We start from the raw sequence: 26,783 nt of genomic DNA, 5'->3' as shown, positions 1-26,783 counted from the left end.
GAAAATTAAAGAGGTTGAACCTCAGATCTCTGACTGATAGTAGACTAAACTGGGTGTAGTGATTGATTTGCTATTTCTGCAAGAGTGCAAAAACATGAAGATTACTGCAGATTTGAAAAATAGAACTTGTGACCTGAGATCTGTGCATAGAACTCTGACATGTGCAAAAACCATCAATTCAAGTCATTGGAAATCCATTAGTCAGGATTTGGACCATTATGAGAGCACTGCAACACATGGAGGCCTATACTATAGCTGTGTATAACAGTGCATACCGAGATGAGGAAGAAGACCATGCAGGTGAGGGAGAAGCCACTGGTGTAGCCCAAGTACCCTGAAACAACACAGAGACACTTCATCAGACATCACACTCTAACATCCTCTGGCAAATGGGGATGGGGCGTGGGAGGTTAGAATGACTCTCTTATTTCCGTCATGTTTAATATTTTCTCCCAATGCTAATTACAGGGAACACATACAAACATTTGCCTGTTTCAAGACAATGTGTTTGGGCTTGAGATCATAAGCGTGTTTGTTCTTAGAGTGCCTAGAGAAATAGACTGAATAGGACTGGAGTACTGAGAGCTGCAGCTCATTACTGGGCTCCGGTAGCATGGACTCTCTCGCTTTCCTTTCTCTCTCTCTCCCTTTTTCTCTTGCTCTCTCTTCTCTCGGCTCAATTCTCTGCAGGAGAGAAACGCTTAATAAGAGGTCGAGACTTTTCTCCCAGCCCCCTCCACCCCTCTCTCTGCATCTCTCTCCCTCTCTATTCTCTGTCTTCCTCTCCCTCTCTCTCTGTGTCATTCTACCTCTCTCTCTTATGTAATTGAATATGAGCCGTTTTTGAAACTGCTATCCCAGTGAACGGTGCATGCTTGAAGCTGGGTCTCTCACAGAGCGTATAGGAGAAAAACACAGAGACAACAGAGAGGGAGACACTCACTTGACGAAAGCTTTGTGGCCATTTCACTTTGTTAAACAAGAGAGGTCATTAAATGGAGCTGAAGCCAGGGTATTCTGCGCTGGGTATTTTTATATTTTCATGGGACTTCTGACAGTAACATTATCTCACATGACACGGCTGTTTACTAAAGTCCATCCTAAAACAGTCGGGGACTGTTTGCCACAACACAAGAGAGAGAGAAAGGAGAGGGAGGAGGAGAGTGGGATTGGGAAAGAGTAGGTGGAAGAGAAGGGGAAGGGGGTAGAGGGAAAATGAGACAGAGGAAGGTCACTGGTTCTAATCATTTCTTTCCCTGGAAGGGTTATTGGCAAACACAATGATGAAATGACTGTTCAAGCGGGATTTTTTTCCCTCTTGAAAATCTCATCAGAGTAGAAATCTGACATTTTTCATGTGCAAGACAAAAATACATTCGGAGAACCTTAACTTACAAAACATAACACAACATTTAACATATGATAGATTATTAAATAAGTATACTCTTATTAACTTCTTCGAGATAGGGGGCGCTCTTTTAATTTTTGGATAAAAAACGTTCCCGTTTTAAACAAGATATTTTGTCACGAAAAGATGCTCGACTATGCATGTAATTGACAGCTTTGGAAAGAAAAAACTCTGACGTTTCCAAAACTGCAAAGGTATTATCTGTGAGTGCCCCAGAACTAATGCTACAGGCGAAACCAAGATGAAATTTCATACAGGAAATGCCCCAGATTCTGAAGGCGCTGTGTTCCAAAGTCTCCTTATATGGCTGTGAATGTGCCAGGAATGAGCCTGCCCTTTCTGTCGTTTCCCCAAGGTGTCTGCAGCATTATGACGTATTTGTAGGCATATCATTGGAAGATTGACCATAAGAGACTACATTTACCAGGTGTCCGCCCGGTTTCCTGCATTGAAATTATTGCGTAATCTCCAGGTCCATGCGCGTTCCATTTCTTCAGAGGAGAAACTAAACTGCCACGAATGACTTATCATCGAATAGATATGTGAAAAACACCTTGAGGATTGATTCTAAACAACGTTTGCCATGTTTCTGTCGATATTATGGAGTTAATTTGGAAAAAAGTTTTATGCGTTTTAATGACTTAATTTTCAGGGTTTTTCTTACCCAAACGTGATGAAGAAAACGGAGTGATTTGTCTACACAAATAATATTTTTGTAAAAACTGAACATTTGCTATCTAACTGAGAGTCTCCTCATTGAAAACATCTGAAGTTCTTCAAAGGTAAATTATTTTATTTGAATGCTTTTCTTGTTTTTGTGAAAATGTTGCATGCTGAATGCCAGGCTTAATGCTATGCTAGGCTATCAATACTGTTACACAAATGCTTGTTTAGCTATGGTTCAAAATAATATTTTGAAAATCTGAGATGACAGTGTTGTTAACAAAAGGCTAAGCTTGAGAGCTAATATATTTATTTCATTTCATTTGCGATTTTCATGAATAGTTAATGTTGCGTTATGCTAATGAGCTTGCCTAGATAATTACACTCCTGGATACAGGTTTTTTTCATAGCCAAACGTGATGAACAAAACGGAGAGATTTGTCCTACAAAAATAATATTTTTGTAAAAACTGAACATTTGCTATCTAACTGAGAGTCTCCTCATTGAAAACATCTGAAGTTCTTCAAAGGTAAATTATTTTATTTGAATGCTTTTCTTGTTTTTGTGAAAATGTTGCATGCTGAATGCTAGGCTAAATGCTATGCTAGGCTATCAATACTCTTACACAAATGCTTGTTTAGCTATGGTTCAAAAGCATATTTTGAAAATCTGAGATGACAGTGTTGTTAACAAAAGGCTAAGCTTGAGAGCAAATATATTTATTTCATTTCATTTGCGATTTTCATGAATAGTTAACGTTGCGTTATGGTAATGAGCTTGAGGCTGTATTCACGATCCCGGATCCGGGATGGCTAGAATCAAGAGGTTAAGGTTTTAATTAAGACAGTTAACAAAATCTCACCTAGCTGCTTCATCAAAGCCAGAGGCAGGATGACACTGATGGACACCATGATGACCAGGTAGTTCCCATTCAGGTACCACTCACTGGAGAGAGAAATGGAGAAGAGAAAGGGGGAGGAGAGAAAGAGCAAGATGTATGACATTTATGTAACTAATTTATTACATCTTTAGTCCTTATTTGTAAGGGAAATGTTCAATGACTCTGTTTTATTCAATGACAAGAGGAAAAACTCTTAACTGTAAAGCAATCCGCCAGGGATGATGAGGACACATCATCCCATCATCATCCTTCAACTCATCACCTCTTGACAGCCAGCAGTAGGACTGACTGACTTATCCCCTGAGGAACTGGGAGTGTTCCCTCAATGACACACATCTACACGTCTTTCCAGATCCATTAAACATTTAACCCAGGTGGTGCTGGTATGAGAGGGACAGCACTGTGTTAAAGCTCTTAATAAGTCCTGCCTTGTACTCCTCGTTCTACAAAGATCCACAGCAAATGGAGCTCTACAAGCAATCAGTTTAAAGGCACACAGACAGCACACTCAACAACAGGCTCTGTCAAATCTGTCACACTTAAACATTACCATGCTCCACATTAACAATAGAGTTTCTGAGAGGGAGAGAGAAAAAGGGAGAGTTTGCGTGCATACGTGAGTGTGTTTGAGACAGAGAAAGAGAAAGAGACAGCAAAACAAAGTGAGCTAGGCCAAATGGGCTACAGTGATATTCCTCCTCACCAGTCCTCTTTTCTTCCACCTCCCCTAGGTCTCTAGTGACCACTGAACGGTCTGGAGGGTGAGAACATGGGGTCAAGGCTCCGTCTGAGGCTGCAGGGTCTGGGAAGTAACTAGGGTGGGGACACACCATGTCCTAAGCGTACTGGGACAGACCACTCATATAGTCTACGACAAGGTGTAGGTGCATAGCAACTGTGATAAACACGTGAAATAAGCCAATGTATGATATATTGAGTCCACTACATTACTAATATTACTAACTTTTTTTTATTTTTTCTATTTTTATCTTTGACTCTGCATTGTTGGAAATGAACCCATAAGTAAGCATTTCACTGTCAGAACCCATTCAGACCCCTTCACTTTTTACATATTTTATTACGTTAAAGCCTTATTCTAAAATGGATTAAATAACTTTTTTTCCTCATCAATCTACACACAATACACTATAATGACAAAGCGACAACAGGTTTTTAGAAAGTTTAGCAAATGTATTAAAAACAAAACCAGAAATACTTATTATCATAAGTATTTAGACCCTTTGCTATGAGACTCTAAATTGAATTCAGGTTCATCCTGTTTCCATTGATGCTTCTACAACTTGATTGGAGTCCACCTGTGGTAAATTCAATTGATTGGACATGATTTGGAAAGGCACACACGTGTCTTTATAAGGTCTCACAGTAGACTGTGCATGTCAGAGCAAAAACCAAACCATGAGGTTGAAGGAATGGTCCATAGACCTCCAAGAAAGGATAGTGTTGAGGCACAGATCTGGGGAAGGGTACCAAAACATTTCTGCAACATTGAAGATCCCCAAGAACACAGTGGCCTTCATCATTCTGAAACGCCCGGCCAAACTGAACAATCGGGGAAGAAGGCCTTTGGTCAGGGAGGTGATCAAGAACCTGATGGTCACTCTGACAGAGCTCCAGAGTTCCTCTGTGGAGATGGGAGAACATTCCAGACGGACAACCATCTCTGGTAGAGTGACCAGACAGAAGCCACTCCCCAGTAAAAGGCACATGACAGCCCGCTTGGAGATTGCCAAAAGGCAAAGGACTGAGGACTGCAAAGGACTAAAGGACTGTCAGACCATGAGAGAAAATATTCTCTGGTCTGATGAAACCAAGATTGAACTCTTTGGCCTGAATGCCCAGCGTCACGACTGGAGGAAACCAGGGGCCGCTCATCACCTGGCCAATTCCATCCCTATGTTAAATCATGGTGGTGGCAGTATCATGCTGTGGGGATGTTTTCCAGCGGCAGGTACTGGAAGACTAGTCAGGATCGAGGGAAAGATGAACAGAGAAAAGTACAGAGAGATCCTTGATGAAAACCTGCTCCAGAGCACTCCAGAGTCCAGGCTTGAACCCGATCGAACATCTCTGGAGAGACCTGAAAATAGCTGTACAGTGACGCACCCCATCCAAACTGACAGAGCTTGAGCGCTGCAGAGAAGAATGGGAGAAACTCCCCAAATACAGGTGTATCAAGCTTGTTGCATCATACCTAAGACTCAAGGCTGTAATCGCTGCCAAAGATGCTTCAACAAAGTACTGAGTGAAGGGTCTGAATAGTTATGTAAATGTGATATTTTAGTTTTGGTTTTAAAATAAATTTGCAAAAATCTCTAAAAACCTGTTATTGTCATTATTGGGTACTGTGTGTAGATTGATGAGGGAAAAAACATTTGAATCCATTTTAGAATAAGGCTGTAAAGTAACAAAATGTGGAAAAAGTCAAGGGGTCTGAGGAATTGAGATTTTTGGAGGTTCAATTTGTGTTCTCTATGACAGAGAAATACAGCATCTGTATTCTAGAGTTGTAACCTGTAAGAGTTGTCCATTTATTGTTCCTTCAGTGTGCCCACTAGAGTCGCCCCACCTACACCCCAGCCAACCATCTGGCCCTGTGACACAGTCACACATCATCATAGAGAGCGGCAGAGAGGACTGACCTTCCGAACCACAGAGGACACAAACACACACACACACTCACGCATGCGCAAACACACCACGCAGATTCAGACACAAATATCAACAACAACATACTCACACAAACAAACCCTCAATCCACAAATCAACACTCCAGACAAACAGCAGATATCTGATAGCCTGGCTGTTAATACACACATGCACACACACATGCACGCGCACACACATACACAACCACCCCTTGGGTGGTGATTTATCTATGGAGCGTTCTCTGGACAACTCACACTATGTCGTTCAGACAGAGAAGATAAGATGTTCTGTGTAGCTTTAAAACACCTCCTGGACATCATTCAGTTCAGTCGGCATCGTAAACACACTGAAAGCTGGCCATAACAAGCCAGGCAGGCATCAAATACCAAACAGCAAAATGCTCCTCAGCCTCTTCCAGAGCAATAGCCACTGTCTCTGTACTATCAGGCCACCTGCTCTAGTCTACATAGTGTTATCCTCTGGTTTACATTTCATCCGTGGCGCACGGCTCTGTAATGATGTGTGTCTGTATCAGCGTGGTCGCGCTGCCCTCTTCTCCCAGGGTCATTCTCACAAACAGCTGTTCTCAGGCCAGCTGCTTGGCATGGTGACACGAATGGCTGCAGGCCTCCCAGTGCCAGTTGGCACCACATAATTAGATTGGCTCAACATGATTGGAGGTTTATTCTTCTTTGGTGGTTTAACACTGACTCAGGATCACTGGAAGAATTCACGTCCTGTTGGTTCATATCTCCTTCTGCTGAACTTTAATGTCCTTCCATCCAACTGGATGAAAACACAGCTAGTCACCTCTCACTGCCTGCCGGATACATTCAGAACTGTTTCAAAACAGTGGCCTTCAAATCCACACTATATATACAGAAGTATGTGGACACCCCTTCAAATTAGCGGATTCGGCTATTGCAGCCACACCCATTGCTGACAGGTGTATAAAATTTAGCACACAGCCATGCAATCTCCATAGACAAACATTGGCAGTAGAATGGCCTTACTAAAGAGCTCAGTGACTTTCAACGTGGCACCTTTCCAACAAGTTAGTTAGTCAAATTTCTGCCCTGCTAGAGCTGCCCTGGTCAACTTTAAGTGCTGTCATTGTGAAGTGGAAACGCCTAGGAACAACAATGGCTGAGCCGGGAAGTGGTATGCCACACAAGCTAACAGAACAGGATCACTGAGTGCTGAAGCGCGTAGCTCGTAAAAATTGTCTGTTCTGTCCACTCGCTACCAAGTTCCAAACGGTCTCTGGAAGCAACATCAGCACAATAATTGTTCGTCTGGAGCTTCATGAAATGGGTTTCCTGTTATGACTTCCGCCGAAGTCGGTCGCTCTCCTTGTTCGGGCGGCGTTCGGCGGTCAAAGTCACCGGTCTTCTAGCCATCGCCGATCAACCTTTCATTTTCCATTTATTTTGTCATCCCACACACCTGGTTTCAATTCTATCATTACATGTTCTGTATTTAACCCTCTGTCCCCCCCCCCATGTCCTTGTCCGGAATTGTTTATTGTAGTGCTTGTACATGTTATGCTGGTGTTTACCCATTGATTTATTTGTTCTGTTTAAGGTGGTTTTGTTTATTTAACTGCGCCGTTGTAATTCAGTTTTCGCTCTCCTGTGCCTGACTTCTACGCCGCCAGTACACACCCCCTACAGAATTCGGGACCTCACTTATGGAGTCAGCAGGAGCAGGTACCCCGGGTATAGGTGTAGAGGCGCTCATCGCAGCAATGCTCCACTATCTTGGCACCGCCATGGACCGCGTTGTCCAGACAATGGACCGCTGGGAGAGACAGGGAGTTCTCCCAGCGCTTCCACCAGCACAATCGGGGTCTCCACTAGGCGCCCCTCCTTCTCCTGGACCCAGTGGGATTCGTCTCTCCCTTCCCCAGGAATACGATGGGACGGCTGCGAACTGCCAGGGGTTCTTGTTGCAGCTGGACTTATACCTGACAACCGTCCACCTGGCTCCTTCGGGCCATGAGAGGTTGTCCGCCCTCATCTTGTGCCTCACCGGGAAAGCCCTGGAGAGAGGGAGATGCGTCGTTGGACCAGTTTGAGGGGTTCACCAACCGCTTCCGGGCGGTCTTCGATCACTTGCCCGAGGCGGGTGAACGCCTCTTCCATCTGAGGCAGGGGACGAGGAGCGCCCAGTAGTTCACCCTGGAGTTTCGGACCCTGGCTGCCGGTGCGGGATGGAACGACAGGGCCCTGATACACCATTATCACTGCAGTCTGCGTGAGGACGTCTGTCGGGAGTTGGCCTGCAGAGACATCACCCTCACGTTCTACCAGCTGGTGGACCTGTCCATACGGCTGGATAACCTGCTAGCAACCAGTGGGCGTTCAGATCGGGGTCTGTTGGTTCCATCCTCCAGCACCCCCTCTCCGAAACCCATGGAGCTGGGAGAGGCGGTGCGCAGGGAGAACGGAGGGGGTTCCAGCTCGTGCACCATCTGTGACCGCAGAGGTCACACTTCCGGTCGGTGCCAGGTGGTTTCCTCTGGGAATCTAGGCAGCAGGCAGGGTGCTCTGGTGTCACCCCAGGTGAGCTGGCACCATTCTCACCCAGAGCCCTCTGTTGCACATATGTTTGTGTATGTCGCGTTTCCTGAATTTTCCCTGCATTTCCAGCATAAGGAGCTTGTCGATTCAGGCACGGCTGGGAATTTTATAGATAGATTGTTCGCCCATAGTTTAGGGATCCCCATTATTCCCATGGCTGAGCAAGTTCCCCGTTCACGCCTAGATAGGTGAACATTAGGGTCAGGGTTGATTAGGGAGGCCACCGCTCCTCTGGGCATGGTGACGCAGCACCTCAGGACACAAAGAGAGAAATAGTCTCTTCCTTATTGACTCTCCTGCGTTTCCCGTTGTGCTAGGCCTACCCTGGTTAGCTTGTCATGACCCCACTGTTTCTTGGCCACAGAGGGCTCTCACGGGGTAGTCGCAAGAGTGCTCTGGGAGGTGTTTAGGGGTTTCCGTTGGTGCTACTACGGTGGAAAGTCCAGACCAGGTCTCCACCGTGCGCATTCCCCCTGAATATGCCTATTTGTCTCTCGCCTTCTCCAAAAAGAAGGCGACTGAATTACCACCCCATCGACGGGGCGATTGTGCTAAAAATCTCCTGGTAGACGCTGCACTTCCCAGGAGTCACGTGTATCCCCTCTCACAGGTGGAGATGGCGGCTATGGAAACATATGTCTCCGAATCCCTGCGTCAGGGGTACATTTTGTCCTCCACTTCACCCGCCTCCTCAAGTTTATTTTTTGTGAAGAAGAAGGAGGGAGGACAGCGTCAGTGTATTGACTATCAGGGTCTGAACCAGATCACGGTGAGGTATAGTTACCCACTTCCGCTCAAAGCCACAGCGATTGAGTCAATGCACGCTTCTTCACCAAACTAGCTCTCAGGAGCGCTTACAACCTGGTGCCGGGAGGTAGACGAGTGGAAGACAGCTTTCAGTACCATCTCAGGGCACTATGAGTACCTCGTCATGCCATAAGGGTTGATGAATGCTCCATCAGTCTCCCAAGCCTTTGTAGACAAGATTTTCAGGGACCTTCAATGGCAGGGTGTAGTGGTGTATATTGATGACATTCTGATATACTACCTTACACGCGCCGAGCATGTGTCCCTGGGGCATAGGGTGCTTGGTCGCCTGTTGGAGCATGGCCTGTATGTCAAGGCTGAGAAATACATGTTCTTCCAGCAGTCCGTCTCTTTCCAAGGGTATCGCATTTCCACCTCAGGGGTGGAGATGGAGAATGACTGCATTTCAGCCGTGCATAATTGGCCGACTCCCACCACGGCAAAGGAGGTACAGCGGTTCTTAGGGTTTGCAAACCACTACCGGAGGTTTATCTGGGGTTTTGGTCAGGTAGCGGCTCCCATTACCTCATTGCTGAAGGGGGGCCCGGTACATTTGCAGTGGTCAGTTGAGGTGGACAGGTCTTTTAGTCACCTGAGGTCTCTGTTTACCTCAGTTCCCGTGCTGGCCCATCCGGATACCTCTTTGGCGTTCATAGTGGAGGTGGACACGTCCGAGGCTGGGATAGGAGCTGTGCTCTCTCAGCGCTCGGGTACGCCACCCCCTGTGCCTTCTTCTCGAGGAAGCTCAGCCCAGCGGAGCGAAACTATGACGTGGGGGACCGGGAGCTGATGGCTGTCGTCAAGGCCTTGAAGGCGTGGAGACATTGGCTTGAGGGGGCTAATCACCCCTTTCCTATCTGTACTGACCACTGCATTCTGGAGTACATCCAGACGGCGAGGAGACTGAACCCTCGCCAGGCAAGGTGGGCCATGTTTTTCACCCGTTTTGTGTTCACCCTTTCCTATAGACCAGGCTCCCAGAACGTGAAGGCAGACGCATTGTCCCGGCTGTATGACACAGAGGAGCGGCCCATGGATCCCACTCCCATACTCCCCACCTCCTGCCTGGTGGCACTGGTAGTGTGGGAGCTGGACGTGGACATTGAGTAGGCGTTACATGCAGAGACCCAGTCCAGTGTCCTGCTGGTCTTCTGTACGTCCCATCTGCTGTTCTTGACCGGTTGATCTATTGGGCCCACACGTCACCCTCCTCTGGTCATCCTGGGATCGGTCGGACAGTGCGCTGTTTGAGCAGGAGGGACTGGTGTCCTACCTTGGCTTAGGACGTGAGGGTTTATGTTTCCTCCTGCCTGGTGTGCGCCCAGTGTAAGGCTCCTAGGCACCTGCCCAGAGGGTAACACCGCGATCCTGGTTGTTGTGGATCGGTTCTCTAAGTCCTGTCATCTCCTCCCTCTGCCTGGTCTCCCTATGGCCCTGCAGACTGCGGAGGCCTTGTTTACGCACATCTTCCGGCACTACGGAGTGCCTGAGGATATAGTGTTTGATCGACGTGCCCAGTTCACGTCTAGGGTCTGGAAGGCATTCATTAAACGTCTGGGCGTCTCGATCAGCCTTACTTCAGGGTTTCACCCCGAGAGTAATGGGCAGGTGGAGAGAGTAAACCAGGATGTGGTGGACGAATGGTTCATGCGCGCGGAGGAGACATGGGAAGCTGCCCGTGTTCACCTTCAGCATGCTGCGCCAGAAAGAGAATGCAGACCTTCACAGGTCTGGCTCTCGACTCGAAACCTGCCCCTCCACCTGCCCTGCCGGAAGCTGGGTCCGTAGTTTGTGGGGCCATTTAAAGTCCTGAGGAGAGTGAACGAGGTTTGTTATAGGTTAGAGCTTCCTCCAGATTACCGTATTAACCCCTCGTTCCATGTGTCTCTCCTCAGGCCAGTGGTGGCTGGCCCGCTCCAGGAGTCTAAGGTGCGGGAGGTTCCTACGCCCCCTCTGGACATCGAGGGGGCCCCGGCCTACTCCATTCACTCCATACTGGATTCGAGGCGTCGGGCGAAGGGGCCTTCAGTATTTCGTGGAGTGGAAGGGGTACGCTCCGGAGGAAAGGTGCTGGGTTCTGGTCGAGGACGTGTTGGACCCTTCAATGCTGCAGGAGTTCCACCATCTTCGTCTGGATCGCCCTGCACCTCATCCTTCAGGTCTTCCCCGAGGCCAGTGTCGGCGCACTGCTGGAGCGCGTCAAGGGGGGGGGGGGTACTGTCACGACTTCCGCCGAAGTCGGTCCCTCTCCTTGTTCGTGCGTCGTTCGGCGGTCGACGTCACCGGTCTTCTAGCCATCGCCAATCCACCTTTCATTTTCCAGTTGTTTGTCTCGCCTTCCCACACACCTGGTTTCAATTCCATCATTACATGTTGTGTATTTAACCCTCTGTTCCCCCCATGTCCATGTCCTTGTCCGGAATTGTTTATTGTAGTGCTGGTACACGTTATGCTGGTGTGTAATTGGTTTTTGTTTACCCCATTGATTTATTTGTTCTGTTTAAGGTGGTTTTGTGCGCCGTTGTAAATCAGTTTTTGCTCTCCTGCGCCTGACTTCTCTGCCGCCAGTACGCACCCCCTACATTCCCATTGCCGAGCAGCCACACACAAGCCTAAGATCACCATTCGCAATCGAACTCCGGAGCAATGGAAATGCGTTCTCTGGAGTGATGAATCATGCTTCACCATCTGTCAGTCTGACGGACAAATCTGGGTTTTGCGGATGCCAGGAAAACTTTATCTGCCCGAATGCATAGCGCCAACTATATAGTTTGGTGGAGGAGGAATAATGGTTTGGGGCTGTTTTCATAGTTCAGGTTCAGGCTAGGCCTCTTTGTTCCAGTGAAGGGAAATCTTAACGCTACAGCATACAATGACATTCTAGACGATTCTGTGCTTCCAACTTTGTGGCAACAGTTTGGGGAAGGTCCTTTCCTGTTTCAGCATGACAATACCCCCGTGCACAAAACAAGATCCATACAGAAATGGTTTGTCGAGATCGGTGTGGAAGAACTTGACTGGCCTGCACAGAGCCCTGACCTCAACCTCATCGAAGACTTTCAGGATGAATTGGATCACCGACTGCATGCCAGGCCTAATCGCCCAACATCGGTGCCTGACCTCACTAATGCTCTTGTGGCTGAATGGAAGCAAGTCCCCGCAGCAATGTTCCAACATCTAGTGGAAAACCCTTGCTAATGGAGTGTATGTTACTTTTGAAATATGTGTTATAAGTAAATAACATGCAGTATGTTACTCACCCTGATGGATTGTCAACCCCCAGGAAGGCCTGGATGACCAGAGGGAACTCATACTTCACGATGTACAGGTAACTGGACATGGCTGTGGGAGGGACACACAAAGACACAGCTTTTAGTAATAGGATCACACACATACACTGTATACATACATGGACACGCACACACTCACACTTATACACACTTATACACACACACAGTATACATACATACATACAAGCATGCAGGCACGCACACACACACACACACACAAACACACACACACACACACACACACACACACACACACACACACACACACACACACACACACACACACACACACACACACACACACACACACACACACACACACACACACACACACATCCAGACAAACCTTAGTTGTAGTCACGATCTAGTTACCTATAACTCCAAAAATAGTTATGTTTTAATTTTATATTTATTAACTTATTTTTGGATGTCTTTTGGAATTACCCTACATAGACTATTGTCAATGTCATTCAGAGAACCTACTCTGTGCTACTGAGTTTGTATGCTAGTGAGCTAGCTAGTTCATGTTCAAGTATTGGCAGTGTTGTTTGGTCAACTTTTCGGCCTGTTCTCTGTGAAGTAGAGTTTTGCAACTCTGAGTCTGAATTGTGCTGCTGTGTATTCAACTCTACGTGCCTGGAGCCTTATTCTGATCGTTGGTTTGTTGACTGTTCCATTCGTCCTCTGTGCCATCTGCTGCTTCTGGATTATTAACTCTGGAAACTATTTTGGATTCCCCTCGCAATATCACTATTGGATCTCCTTCGGCCTGGTGCTCCCGCTTCCCCCTGCTTGCTTGCCAGCTAGCTATAGCTATGGCCTCTCCCCCTGAAGCACCTCTCTCCCTGGCTTTCACTTTATTAACTCAGCCTCCACTCTTTTACCGTTGGATGGGCCCCAGCGGTCAATCTGTAAGTCTCTGCTCTCTTTCTACTGGCATGTGGTTCTTGCTTGCTGCTTATGCCGACCATGCTGGTTGGCTAGGCTAGCTAATTGGCTAGGCTAGCTAATTGGCTAACATTCTTTGATAGCTAACTGGTTAGATGGTGTTATGTAATTCCTTTCATGTGGCTCAATTCGCTATTAAAGCTGTAAATTAGGCAGCTAAGTGTTGATAGCTACTAGTTGACTAATGCAGTGCTAAGAGTAGGCTGGTTTGTAACAGTAAAAGTATTTGCTTGTAGGTTGGCTGAAAATGTCATTGAAACCAGTAGTCATGAGTGCACACAATTTGGTTATACTCAAATTTATACATTTGAAGATATTACTGAGCATTGGAGTCATTAAAACTAATTTTTCAACCACTCCACAAAGTTCTTGATAACAAACTAGTTTTGGCAAGTCGTTTAGGACATCTACTTTGAAAATGACACAAGTCATTTTTCCAATAATTGTTTACAGAAAGATAATTTCACTATATAACAATTCCAGTGGGTCAGAAGTTTACATACACTAAGTTGACTGTGTCTTTAAACAGCTTGGAAAATTCCAGAAAACGATGTCATGGCTTTAGAAGCATCTGATAGGCTAATTGACATCATCTGAGTCAATTGGAAGTGTACCTGTGGTTGTATTTCAAGGCCGACCTTCAAACTCAGTGCTTCTTTGCTTGACATCATGGGAAAATCAAGAGAAATCAGCTAAGAACTCAGAATAAAAATTGTAGACCTCCACAAGTCTGGTTCATACCTGGGAGCAATTTCCAAATGCCTGAAGGTACCACTTTCATCTGTACAAACAATAGTACGCAAGTATAAACACCATGGGATAAAGCAGCCGTCATACCGCTCCGGAAGGAGACGCATTCTGTCTCCTAGAGATGAATGCACTTTGGTGCAAAAAGTGCACATCAATCCCAGAACAACAGCAAAGGACCTTGTGAAGATACTGGAGGAAACATGTACAAAAGTATCTATATCCACAGAAAAACATGTCTTATATCGACATAACCTGAAAGGCCGCTCAGCAAGGAAGAAGCCACTTCTCCAAAACCAGCATAAAAAGCCAGACTACGGTTTGCAACTGCACAAGGGGACAAAGATCATACTTTTTGGAGAAATGTCCTCTGGTCTGATGAAACAAAAATAGAACTGTTTGGCCATAATGACCATCATTATGTTTGGAGGAAAAAGAGGGAGGCTTGCAAGCCCGAAGAACACCATCCCAACCATGAAGCACAGGGTGGCAGCATCATGTTGTGGGGGTGCTTTGCTGCAGGAGGGACTGCTGCACTCCACAAAATAGATGGCATCATGATGAGGGAAAATTAAGCAACATCTCAAGACGTAAGTTAAAGTTTGATCGCAAATGGGTCTTCCAAATGGAAAATGACTCCAAGTATACTTCCAAAGTTGTGGCAAAATGGCTTAAGGACAACAAAGTCAAGGTATTGGAGTGGCCATCACAGAGCCCTGACCTTAATCCCGTAGAAAATGTGTGGGCACAACTGAAAAAGCATGTGCGAGCAAGGAGCCCTACAAACCTGACTCAGTTAAACCAGCTTTGTCACGAGGAATGGGCCAATATTCACCCATTTATTGTGGGAAGCTTGTAGAAGGCTACCCGAAACGTTTGACCCAAGTTAAACAATTTAAAGGCAATGCTACCAAATACTAATTGAGTGTATGTAAACTTATGACCCCCTGGGAATGTAATGAAAGAAAAAAATGCTGAAATAAATCATTCTCTCTACTATTATTCTGACATTTCGCATTCTTAAAATAAAGTGGTGATCCTAACTGACCTAAGACAGGGAATTGTTACTTGGATTAAATGTCAGGAATTGTGAAAAACTGAGTTTCAATGTATTTGGCTAAGGTGTATGTAAACTTCCAACTTCAACTGTATGTATGTGTGTGTGTGTGTCTGAGCCCTTACCTCCGATGTTTTGCAGTGTGATGGCAATACCGGCGGCCATCTTTCCTGGCGTTCCAAACGCCCTTTGGCCCAGCTGCTCATACGCCCGGATACCTAAGTCACAGTCACCAAGCACATTAACATAGAGTACTGTACTGCCGCATAGAGCATGCAGAAAAGCCATGCTATTAAAGCATAGTAGAATGTAGGGCACTCATTTACATTTACATTTAAGTCATTTAGCAGACGCTCTTATCCAGAGCGACTTACAAATTGGTGCATTCACCTTATGACATCCAGTGGAACAGTCACTTTACAATAGTGCATCTAAATCTTAAAGGGGGGTGAGAGGGATTACTTATCCTATCCTAGGTATTCCTTAAAGAGGTGGGGTTTCAGGTGTCTCCGGAAGGTGGTGATTGACTCCGCTGTCCTGGCGTCGTGAGGGAGTTTGTTCCACCATTGGGGGGCCAGAGCAGCGAACAGTTTTGACTGGGCTGAGCGGGAGCTGTACTTCCTCAGTGGTAGGGAGGCGAGCAGGCCAGAGGTGGATGAACGCAGTGCCCTTGTTTGGGTGTAGGGCCTGATCAGAGCCTGGAGGTACTGAGGTGCCGTTCCCCTCATAGCTCCGTAGGCAAGCACCATGGTCTTGTAGCGGATGCGAGCTTCAACTGGAAGCCAGTGGAGAGAACGGAGGAGCGGGGTGACGTGAGAGAACTTGGGAAGGTTGAACACCAGACAGGCTGCGGCGTTCTGGATGAGTTGAAGGGGTTTAATGGCACAGGCAGGGAGCCCAGCCAACAGCGAATTGCAGTAATCCAGACGGGAGATGACAAGTGCCTGGATTAGGACCTGCGCCGCTTCCTGTGTGAGGCAGGGTCGTACTCTGCGGATGTTGTAGAGCATGAACCTACAGGAAAGGGCCACCGCCTTGATGTTGGTTGAGAATGACAGGGTGTTGTCCAGGATCACGCCAAGGTTCTTAGCGCTCTGGGAGGAGGACACAATGGAGTTGTCAACCGTGATGGCGAGATCATGGAACGAGCAGTCCTTCCCCGGGAGGAAGAGCAGCTCCGTCTTGCCGAGGTTCAGCTTGAGGTGGTGATCCGTCATCCACACTGATATGTCTGCCAGACATGCAGAGATGCGATTCGCCACCTGGTCATCAGAAGGGGGAAAGGAGAAGATTAATTGTGTGTCGTCTGCATAGCAATGATAGGAGAGACCATGTGAGGTTATGACAGAGCCAAGTGACTTGGTGTATAGCGAGAATAGGAGAGGGCCTAGAACAGAGCCCTGGGGGACACCAGTGGTGAGAGCGCGTGGTGAGGAGACAGATTCTCGCCACGCCACCTGGTAGGAGCGACCTGTCAGGTAGGACGCAATCCAAGCGTGGGCCGCGCCGGAGATGCCCAACTCGGAGAGGGTGGAGAGGAGGATCTGATGGTTCACAGTATCGAAGGCAGCCGATAGATCTAGAAGGATGAGAGCAGAGGAGAGAGAGTTAGCTTTAGCAGTGCGGAGCGCCTCCCTGATACAGAGGAGAGCAGTCTCAGTTGAATGACTAGTCTTGAAACCTGACTGATTTGGATCAAGAAGGTCATTCAGAGAGAGATAGCGGGAGAGCTGGCCAAGGACGGTACGTTCAAGAGTTTTGGAGAGAAAAGAAAGAAGGGATACTGGTCTGTAATTGTTGACATCGGAGGGATTGAGTGTAGGTTTTTTCAGAAGGGGTGCAACTCTCGCTCTCTTGAAGACGGAAGGGACGTAGCCAGCGGTCAGGGATGAGTTGATGAGCGAGGTGAGGTAAGGGAGAAGGTCTCCGGAAATGGTCTGGAGAAGAGAGGAGGGGATAGGGTCAAGCGGGCAGGTTGTTGGGCGGCCGGCCGTCACAAGACGCGAGATTTCATCTGGAGAGAGAGGGGAGAAAGAGGTCAGAGCACAGGGTAGGGCAGTGTGAGCAGAACCAGCGGTGTCGTTTGACTTAGCAAACGAGGATCGGATGTCGTCGACCTTCTTTTCAAAATGGTTGACGAAGTCATCTGCAGAGAGGGAGGAGGGGGGAGGATTCAGGAGGGAGGAGAAGGTGGCAAAGAGCTTCCTAGGGTTAGAGGCAGATGCTTGGAATTTAGAGTGGTAGAAAGTGGCTTTAGCAGCAGAGACAGAGGAGGAAAATGTAGAGAGGAGGGAGTGAAAGGATGCCAGGTCCGCAGGGAGGCGAGTTTTCCTCCATTTCCGCTCGGCTGCCCGGAGCCCTGTTCTGTGAGCTCGCAATGAGTCATCGAGCCACGGAGCGGGAGGGGAGGACCGAACCGGCCTGGAGGATAGGGGACATAGAGAGTCAAAGGATGCAGAGAGGGAGGAGAGGAGGGTTGAGTAGGCAGAGTCAGGAGATAGGTTGGAGAAGGTTTGAGCAGAGGGAAGAGATGATAGGATGGAAGAGGAGAGAGTAGCGGGGGAGAGAGAGCGAAGGTTGGGACGGCACGATACCATCCGAGTAGGGGCAGTGTGGGAGGTGTTGGATGAGAGCGAGAGGGAAAAGGATACAATGTAGTGGTCGGAGACTTGGAGGGGAGTTGCAATGAGGTTAGTGGAAGAACAGCATCTAGTAAAGATGAGGTCGAGCGTATTGCCTGCCTTGTGAGTAGGGGGGGAAGGTGAGAGGGTGAGGTCAAAAGAGGAGAGGAGTGGAAAGAAGGAGGCAGAGAGGAATGAGTCAAAGGTAGACGTGGGGAGGTTAAAGTCGCCCAGAACTGTGAGAGGTGAGCCGTCCTCAGGAAAGGAGCTTATCAAGGCATCAAGCTCATTGATGAACTCTCCGAGGGAACCTGGAGGGCGATAAATGATAAGGATGTTAAGCTTGAAAGGGCTATTAACTGTGACAGCATGGAATTCAAAGGAGGCGATAGACAGATGGGTAAGGGGAGAAAGAGAGAATGACCACTTGGGAGAGATGAGGATCCCGGTGCCACCACCCCGCTGACCAGAAGCTCTCGGGGTGTGCGAGAACACGTGGGCGGACGAAGAGAGAGCAGTAGGAGTAGCAGTGTTGTCTGTGGTGATCCATGTTTCCGTCAGTGCCAAGAAGTCGAGGGACTGGAGGGAGGCATAGGCTGAGATGAACTCTGCCTTGTTGACCGCAGATCGGCAGTTCCAGAGGCTACCGGAGACCTGGAACTACACGTGGGTCGTGCGCGCTGGGACCACCAGATTAGGGTGGCCGCGGCCACGCGGTGTGGAGCGTTTGTATGGTCTGTGCAGAGAGGAGAGAACAGGGATAGACAGACACATAGTTGACAGGCTACGGAAGAGGCTACGCTAATGCAAAGGAGATTGGAATGACAAGTGGACTACACGTCTCAAATGTTCAGAAAGTTAAGCTTACGTAGCAAGAATCTTATTGACTAAAATGATTAAAATGATACAGTACTGCTGAAGTAGGCTAGCTGGCAGTGGGTGCGTTGTTGACACTACACTAATCAAGTCGTTCCGTTGAGTGTAATAGTTTCTGCAGTGCTGCTATTCGGGGGCTAGCTGGCTAGCTAGCAGTGTTGTTTACGTTACGTTGCGTTAAAAGAACGACAATAGCTGGCTAGCTAACCTAGAAAATCGCTCTAGACTACACAATTATCTTTGATACAAAGACGGCTATGTAGCTAGCTATGTAGCTAGCTACGATCAAACAAATCAAACCGTTGTACTGTAATGAAATGAAATGAAAATGTGATACTACCTGTGAATGCGACCGGGTTGTGAGTCTATTCGGTAGACGTTGGCTAGCTGTTGGCTAGCTGTCGGCTAGCTGTTGGCTAGCTAGCAGAGTCTCCTGCGGGAGCGAAGTGCCGATGCGACCACTCGCTCCAAATCAAATTGACGAAGAGGTCAAATCTGAAAATGATGTGTTCTGACATGTTGACGTTCTGTTTCAGAGACTTAAAGTGGTTGTATCTCCCATCGATGGGGTTGGCAGCTGACATCCACAGCATGCAATGCTAGTCTCTCACTCGAGAGGGGGCTTTGAATTCAAAGTGATTCGTGTAATTAAAAACATGCTAAAGAGAAGAGGCAACCTGTAAGGCTGTGGGATTTTATCATGACATTAGTCTTCCTGACATGGCCTGTAGGGGTTGACTGTAAGCTCTGTATGGTCTCTAATAATGTTTTGCTCATGGTCTGAAGATTACATACCCACAATGCCAGAGGACTTGAGTAGCAAGTGGATGGAGTAAGATGAGAGGACAGCCACTACCGTCAGGAGCACCCTGCAGAGGAGAGAGGAGAGAGCATCATCATCGCCATCTTCATCATCAACACCATCATTGTCATAATAATCATCATTATCTTCATCATCATCATCCACATCCTTATTGAACTTGATGACCAGCCTGCAGTATGTTCTGGTTCAGTATGACAGTAACAGCTGTCTAATCCATGGCAATATAGATGGCATTCTTCCATGTAAACCATTGATTCAGCTGGATGTACAGCTGGGTGTTGGGTTATGGGGTCTTGGGTTATGGAGGGCATTCATAATAAGCAACCGACTGACTTAGGTTCACCCAGGGTTAGCCTCATACAGAGCTTCAGCCTAACAAAGCATTATCTACAAATATCTCCCCCATTCCCCCACCACTAGAAATAACCACAAGGACATTAAGGGCGCTATTTAAAGGGGAAAATATTTACAAGATAATGTTGACATTGGCGAGCTAAAAAGAAACCACAGAGTTAACAAAAAGTACAAGATTCTCTGTTCCAAGATCTCCCAAAATACTGCTCCAGACCTCAGCGGCCAACATCTGGTCAAACAGACCAATCTGGACGGACGGAACACAGAAACCTGATCTTTCTGTTCACTTCCCAGAGCATCTCCTCCTCCAAATTGTTTACTCTCTATCGAATTTCTCTCGAATTGTTGCTCTTGGCAACTGGAGTTGAGCTTGCTTCGGAGTGGCCAAGCACGTCTTTCACCTCGACATCAACTCTGCGCCGTTTCACATGGTTCTGTGTCTGGGGCGGCGTGGTGTAAGAATGCAGTACAGGCTGATTTGTGGTGGAGGAGAAGTCACCCGGTGCAGTGGTGGGAACAGTGGGACCGACAGGCAGGCCAGCAGATAGACAGTTAGGCAGGCAGGCAGGCAGGCAGGCAGGCAGGCAGGCAGGCAGGCAGGCAGGCAGACAGACAGACAGACAGACAGACAGACAGACAGACAGACAGACAGACAGACAGACAGACAGACAGACAGACAGACAGGCAGGCAGGCAGGCAGGCAGGCAGGCAGACAGACAGACAGAGACAGGCAGGCAGGCAGGCAGGCAGGCAGGCAGGCAGGCAGGCAGGCAGGCAGGCAGGCAGAAAGACAGACAGACAGACAGACAGACAGACAGACAGACAGACAGACAGACAGACAGACAGACAGACAGACAGACAGACAGACAGACAGACAGACAGACAGACAGACAGACAGACAGACAGACGCTCTGTGTGCTGTTCAGCTCAGCTCAACTCAACTCTCCCCCACTGCATTCCTGGAAGGGCCAGTGCCAGAGCCCATGCCAGCGCTCGGCTGAGACTTCTGTGAGTTCCAACTATGATCTGAAATGTTAGACCACTACTACGGGTCCAGAAAGCGCCAATGCAAGTCGTGGTATAGCTCTGGCATGTGATGTGTCTGACTGTGGGTGGCGAGGTAGCTCTGCAATGCCACCTTATTAATGATATAGCTCTCATGATGAGGTACTACTGCCATGTGTCCTAACCTCACCCCTGTCCTCACTCTAAAACATTCAGTTAATGTATACAAAGCTAGCACGTAATGTTCTAAGAACCATATGTTTCTTAGAGCTTGGTGAGAGCATGGTTGTCCTAATGGTTATTTAGCATGCAACCTTCCCGCAACATTCTGGGAATGATGTGGGATAGTTGCTTGGCTTTGGAACATTCTCAGCACATTTAAGGAACTTGACAAAATAGTTCTCCGATGGGAAATTCAATACTTCAGCCTTCTGCCTGGCTACTCCTACCTCGGCCAACAGCCCCCGCCCCCCCCCGCAGCTCCTCGCCCAAGCCTCTCCAGGTTCTCCTTTACCCAAATCCAGATAGCAGATGTTCTGAAAGAGCTGCAAAACCTGGACCCGTATAAATCAGCTGGGCTTGACAATCTGGACCCTCTATTTCTGAAACTATCCGCCGCCATTGTCGCAACCCCTATTACCAGCCTGTTCAACCTCTCTTTCATATCGTCTGAGATCCCCAAGGACTGGAAAGCTGCCGCAGTCATCCCCCTCTTCAAAGGGGGTGACACCCTGGACCCAAACTGTTACAGACCTATATCCATCCTGCCCTGCCTATCTAAGGTCTTCGAAAGCCAAGTCAACAAACAGGTGACTGACCATCTCGAATCCCACCGTACCTTCTCCGCTATGCAATCCGGTTTCCGAGCCGGTCACGGGTGCACCTCAGCCACACTCAAGGTACAAAACGACATCATAACCGCCATCGATAAAAGACAGTACTGTGCAGCCGTCTTCATCGACCTTGCCAAGGCTTTCGACTCTGTCAATCACCATATTCTTATCGGCAGACTCAGTAGCCTCGGTTTTTCGGATGACTGCCTTGCCTGGTTCACCAATTACTTTGCAGACAGAGTTCAGTGTGTCAAATCGGAGGGCATGTTGTCCGGTCCTCTGGCAGTCTCTATGGGGGTGCCACAGGGTTAAATTCTCGGGCCGACTCTTTTCTCTGTATATATCAATGATGTTGCTCTTGCTGCGGGCGATTCCCTGAACCACCGCTACGCAGACGACACCATTGTATACACTTTCGGCCCGTCATTGGACACTGTGCTATCTAACCTCCAATCGAGCTTCAATGCCATACAACACTCCTTCCGTGGCCTCCAACTGCTCTTAAACGCTAGTAAAACCAAATGCATGCTTTTCAACCGATCGCTGCCTGCACCCGCATGCCCGACTAGCATCACCACACTGGATGGCTCCGACCTTGAATATGTGGACACCTATAAGTACCTAGGTGTCTGGCTAGACTGCAAACTCTCCTTCTAGACCCATATCAAACATCTCCAATCGAAAATCAAATCAAGAATCGGCTTTCTATTCCGCAACAAAGCCTCCTTCACTCACGCTGCCAAGCTTAGCCTAGTAAAACTGACTATCCTACCGATCCTCGACTTCGGCGACGTCATCTACAAAATTGCTTCCAACACTCTACTCAGCAAACTGGATGCAGTTTATCACAGTGCCATCCGTTTTGTCACTAAAGCATCTTATACTACCCACCACTGCGACTTGTATGCTCTAGTCGGCTGGCCCTCGCTACATATTCGTCGCCAGACCCACTGGCTTCAGGTCATCTACAAGTCCATGCTAGGTAAAGCTCCGCCTTATCTCAGTTCACTGGTCACGATGGCAACACCCATCCGTAGCACGCGCTCCAGCAGGTGTATCTCATTGATCATCCCTAAAGCCAACACCTCATTCGGCCGCCTTTCGTTCCAGTACTCTGCTGCCAATGACTGGAACGAACTACAAAACCTCTGAAACTGGAAACACCTATCTCGAATTGCAAAAATCGCTGAAGTTGGAGACTTTTATCTCCCTCACCAACTTCAAACATCAGCTAGCTGAGCAGCTAACCGATCGCTGCAGCTGTACATAATCTATTGGTAAATAGCACACCCATTTTCACCTACCTCATCCCCACAGTTTTTATTTATTTACTTTTCTGCTCTTTTGCTCACCAATATCTCTACCTGTACATGATCATCTGATCATTTATCACTCCAGTGTTAATCTGCAATATTGTAATTATTCGCCTACCTCCTCATGCCTTTTGCACACATTGTATATAGACTCCCCTTTTTTTCTCTGTGTTATTGACTTGTTAATTGTTTACTCCATGTGTAACTCTGTGTTGTCTGTTCACACTGCTATGCTTTATCTTGGCCAAGTCGCAGTTGCAAATGAGAACCTGTTCTCAACTAGCCTACCTGGTTAAATAAAGGTGAAATAAATAAAAAATAAAATAAAAAAATAACGTTTCCTACAGGTTTCTTCATGGTTCTCTTTAAAGTAATGTTCTGAAATTGTTCACAGAACGTTAAGAAACAACGTACTTCTGTGGGAACGTCAATGCATCAGCGTAACATTTCCTACAGGTTTCCTCAGGATTCTATTTAAAGTCATGTTCTCAGAACGTTCAGAGGACATTAAGAAACAATGTTGTGCTGCAGGAATTTCACTACTTCAGCATAATGTTTTCTGCAAGTTTCTTCATGGTTTTATTTATGAAAACTTTCCATTAAAAAAACACAAGAAAACAGTAACGTTCAAAGAGTATAAAAACACTACTGTCTCCGGCTCACCATGCTGGTTTAAGGTTTAATTAGCAAAGGTCATCAAAATTGTTAAAAGGTTTCGAAAATATATATTTTAAATGTAATATATATATTTTGTGTTAAAATAAAGAAAAGTATAGGGCCTCTCGAGTTGCGCAGCGGTCTAAGGCACTCCATCGCAGTGATTGAGGCGTCCCTACAGACCCGGGTTTGATCCCAGGCTGCGTTGCGACCAGGAGACACATGAGGCGACACACAATTGGCCCAGCATCATCCTGGTTAGGGGAGGGTGTGGCCGGCCGGGATGTCCTTCTTCCATCGCACTGTAGCGACTCCTTGTGCCAGGCCAGGTGTATGCACACTGACTTCCGGGTTAAGCGAGCAGTGTGTCAAGAAGCAGTGCGGCTTGGCAGGGTCGTGTTTTAGAGGACGCATGGCTCTCGACCTTCGCCTCTCCCGAGTCCGTACGGGAGTTGCAGCGATGGGACAATACCGTAACCACAAATTGGATATCACAAAATTGGGGAGAAAAGGGGGTCTTTTTTAAAAACAGGTGCCTAATTTGCATAAATACATGTGTTGTATTTGCATATATGGGTAAATTAACATGAATGGGAGGAACAGGGCTGCAACCACCAAACACTTGCTCTACCTGCACTCACTTGCGTTGTATAGAATCCCTAATGAATTACTGTTGTTATCACAGTCTCTTGTATAATTCAACAAGTGTGTCAATAGCAGGATACCCGTGGATAAAAAATGTACATGCTTGGCTCTAGACTACACCTATCTATACATACGTTACAGTGTTTGTGAGATCGGACATACTATCACTATAATCTGAGTGTAGATTTTTGGAACTGGCTTTCATTTCAGCACATCTAATTTGTAAACTGTATTAAATTATGACTTTTTTAAATTCCACAAAAATGAACACATAAAAATTAAGTTGTCTTTTTTTATCTCTTTATTGTGATGTAAGTGTCAAGACGGTACGTTAAATCCCTGATGAAGCTTTAGCGTTCTTATAGATTCAACGGAGAGCCAATGTATCAAATCAAATGTTATTTGTCACGTAAAGAACAGGTGAAGATTGACAGTGAAAAGCTTACTTATGGGCCCTTCCCAACAATGTAGAAAGAAAATATAGAAATTAGAGAAAGGTAATATCACATAATAATTCAATTAATAATAAATACACAATGAGGTAGACATGCACATATAACCAGGAATAAAGTGACTAGGCAACAGGATAGATAAACAGTAGCTGCAGCATATGTGATGAGCCAAGAAAGTGAGTGCAAAACGGGTCAGTGCAGATAGTCTGGGCAGCTATTTGGTTTCTGTGCCTTCGGAAAGTATTTACACTCCTTGACATTTTACACAATTTGTTGTGTTACAAAGTGGGATTAAAATTGATTTTAATGTCATGTTTTGTCAACGATCTAAGTGAAAGTGAAAGAAAAATTCTAACATTAGTAAATAAATAAATAAAACTCTAATATGTCTTGATTCGATAATATTCAACCCCCTGAGTCAATCGATACATGCTGGAACCACCTTTGGCAGCGATTACAGCTGTGAGTCTTTCTGAGTGAGCCTCTAAGAGCTTTCCACACCTGGATTGGGCAACATTTGCCCATTATTCTTTTCAAAATTCTTCAAGCTCTGCCAAATGTTGATCATTGCTAGACAGCCTTTCAAGTCTTGCCATAGATTTTCAAGAAGATTTACGTCAAAACTGTAACCCGGCCACTTAGGAACATTCACTGTTTTCTTGGTAAGCAACTCCAGTGTAGATTTGGACTTGTGTTTTAGGTTATTGTCCAGCTGAAAGGTGAATTCATCTCCCAGTGTCGAGTGGAAAGCAGACTGAACCAGGTTTTGCACCAGGATTTTGCCTGTGTTTAGCTCCATCTGCTGTCTCAGCCACTGCCTGTCACCAAGGGAGTACCCCAAGGCTCAATCCTAGGCCCCACGCTCTCAACTTCTCAACTTACATCAACAACATAGCTCAAGCCGTAAGAAGCTCTCTCATTCATTTATATGCAGATGATATGCAGTCTGTAGCTCAGTTGGTAGAGCATGGCGCTTGTAACGCCAGGGTAGTGGGTTCGATCCCCGGGACCACCCATACGTAGAATGTATGCACACATGACTGTAAGTCGCTTTGGATAAAAGCGTCTGCTAAATGGCATATATTATTATACTCAGCTGGCCCCTTCCCGGATTTTGTGTTAAACACTCTCCAACAAAGCTTTCTTAGTGTCCAACAAGCTTTGTCTGCCCTTAACCTGGTTCTGAACACCTCCAAAAAAGGTCATGTGGTTTGGTAAGAAGAATGCCCCGCTCCCCACCGGTGTGATTACTACCTCTGAGGGTTTAGAGCTTGAGGTAGTAAACTCATACAAGTACTTGGGAGTATAGCTAGATGGTACACTTCCCTTCTCTTAGCACATATCAAAGCTGCATGCAAAGGTTCAATCTAGACTTGATTTCCTCTATCGTAATTGCTCCTCTTTTACCCCAGCTGCCAAATTAACCCTGATTCAGATGAACATCCTAGCCATGCTAGACTACGGAGACGTCATTTCTAGATCGGCTGTAATGATGTATTGTCGTCTCTACCTTCTTGCCCTTTGTGCTATTGTCTGTGCCCAATAATGTTTGTACCATGTTTTGTGTTGCTACCATGTTGTGCTGCTGCCATGTTGGGTCGCTACCATGTTGTTGTCATGTTGTGTTGCTACCATGCTATATTGTTGTCATACGTCTCTCTTTATGTAGTGTTGTGGTGTCTCTCTTGTTGTGATGTGTGTTTTGTCCTATATTTTTTTATATATATTTTTTAAATCCCAGCCCCCGTACCTGCAGGAGCACTTTTGCCTTTTGGTAGGTTGTCATTTTAAATACTTGCCTATTTAAATAAAGGTTAAATAAAATAAAACAATTCTGTTTCTTTGTTATCCCGAAAAACAACCCAGTTCGACGATTACAAAGCATACCCATAACATGATGCAGCTATGCTTGAAAATATGAGTGGTACTCAGTAATATGTTGTACTGGATTTGCTCCAAACATAACATGTTGTTATTCAGGATATAAAGTTAATTGCTTTGCCACATTTTTTGCAGTATTACTTTCATGCCTTGTTGCAAACAGGATGCATGTTTTGGAATATTTTGATTCTGTACAGGCTTCCTTCTTTTCACTCTGTCAATTAGGTTAGTATTGCGGAGTAACTACAATTTG

The 26,783-nt window shown here is 46.6% G+C and overlaps 1 protein-coding gene across 2 annotated transcripts in view; it reads right to left on the bottom strand.

The window, feature by feature from the left end:
• Nucleotides 1–26,783, bottom strand: part of LOC124004330 (sodium-coupled neutral amino acid transporter 3-like) — a 51,605-nt gene that overhangs the window by 13,095 nt on the left and 11,727 nt on the right. For both annotated transcript variants that reach the window (XM_046313155.1, XM_046313156.1), the window contains 5 exons: nt 19,363–19,436; nt 15,196–15,288; nt 12,289–12,370; nt 2,934–3,016; nt 276–334 (listed from right to left, as the gene is read on the bottom strand). In XM_046313155.1, coding sequence (XP_046169111.1) covers nt 276–334; nt 2,934–3,016; nt 12,289–12,370; nt 15,196–15,288; nt 19,363–19,436 — 391 coding nt within the window. The remainder of the gene's footprint in view (nt 1–275; nt 335–2,933; nt 3,017–12,288; nt 12,371–15,195; nt 15,289–19,362; nt 19,437–26,783) is intronic.

Source organism: Oncorhynchus gorbuscha, linkage group LG18, assembly GCF_021184085.1.
Source record: "Oncorhynchus gorbuscha isolate QuinsamMale2020 ecotype Even-year linkage group LG18, OgorEven_v1.0, whole genome shotgun sequence".
Taxonomy (NCBI): Eukaryota; Metazoa; Chordata; class Actinopteri; order Salmoniformes; family Salmonidae; genus Oncorhynchus; species Oncorhynchus gorbuscha.
The sequence above is the reverse complement of the archived record's forward strand: the minus strand, read 5'-3'. Positions and strand labels throughout refer to the sequence as shown.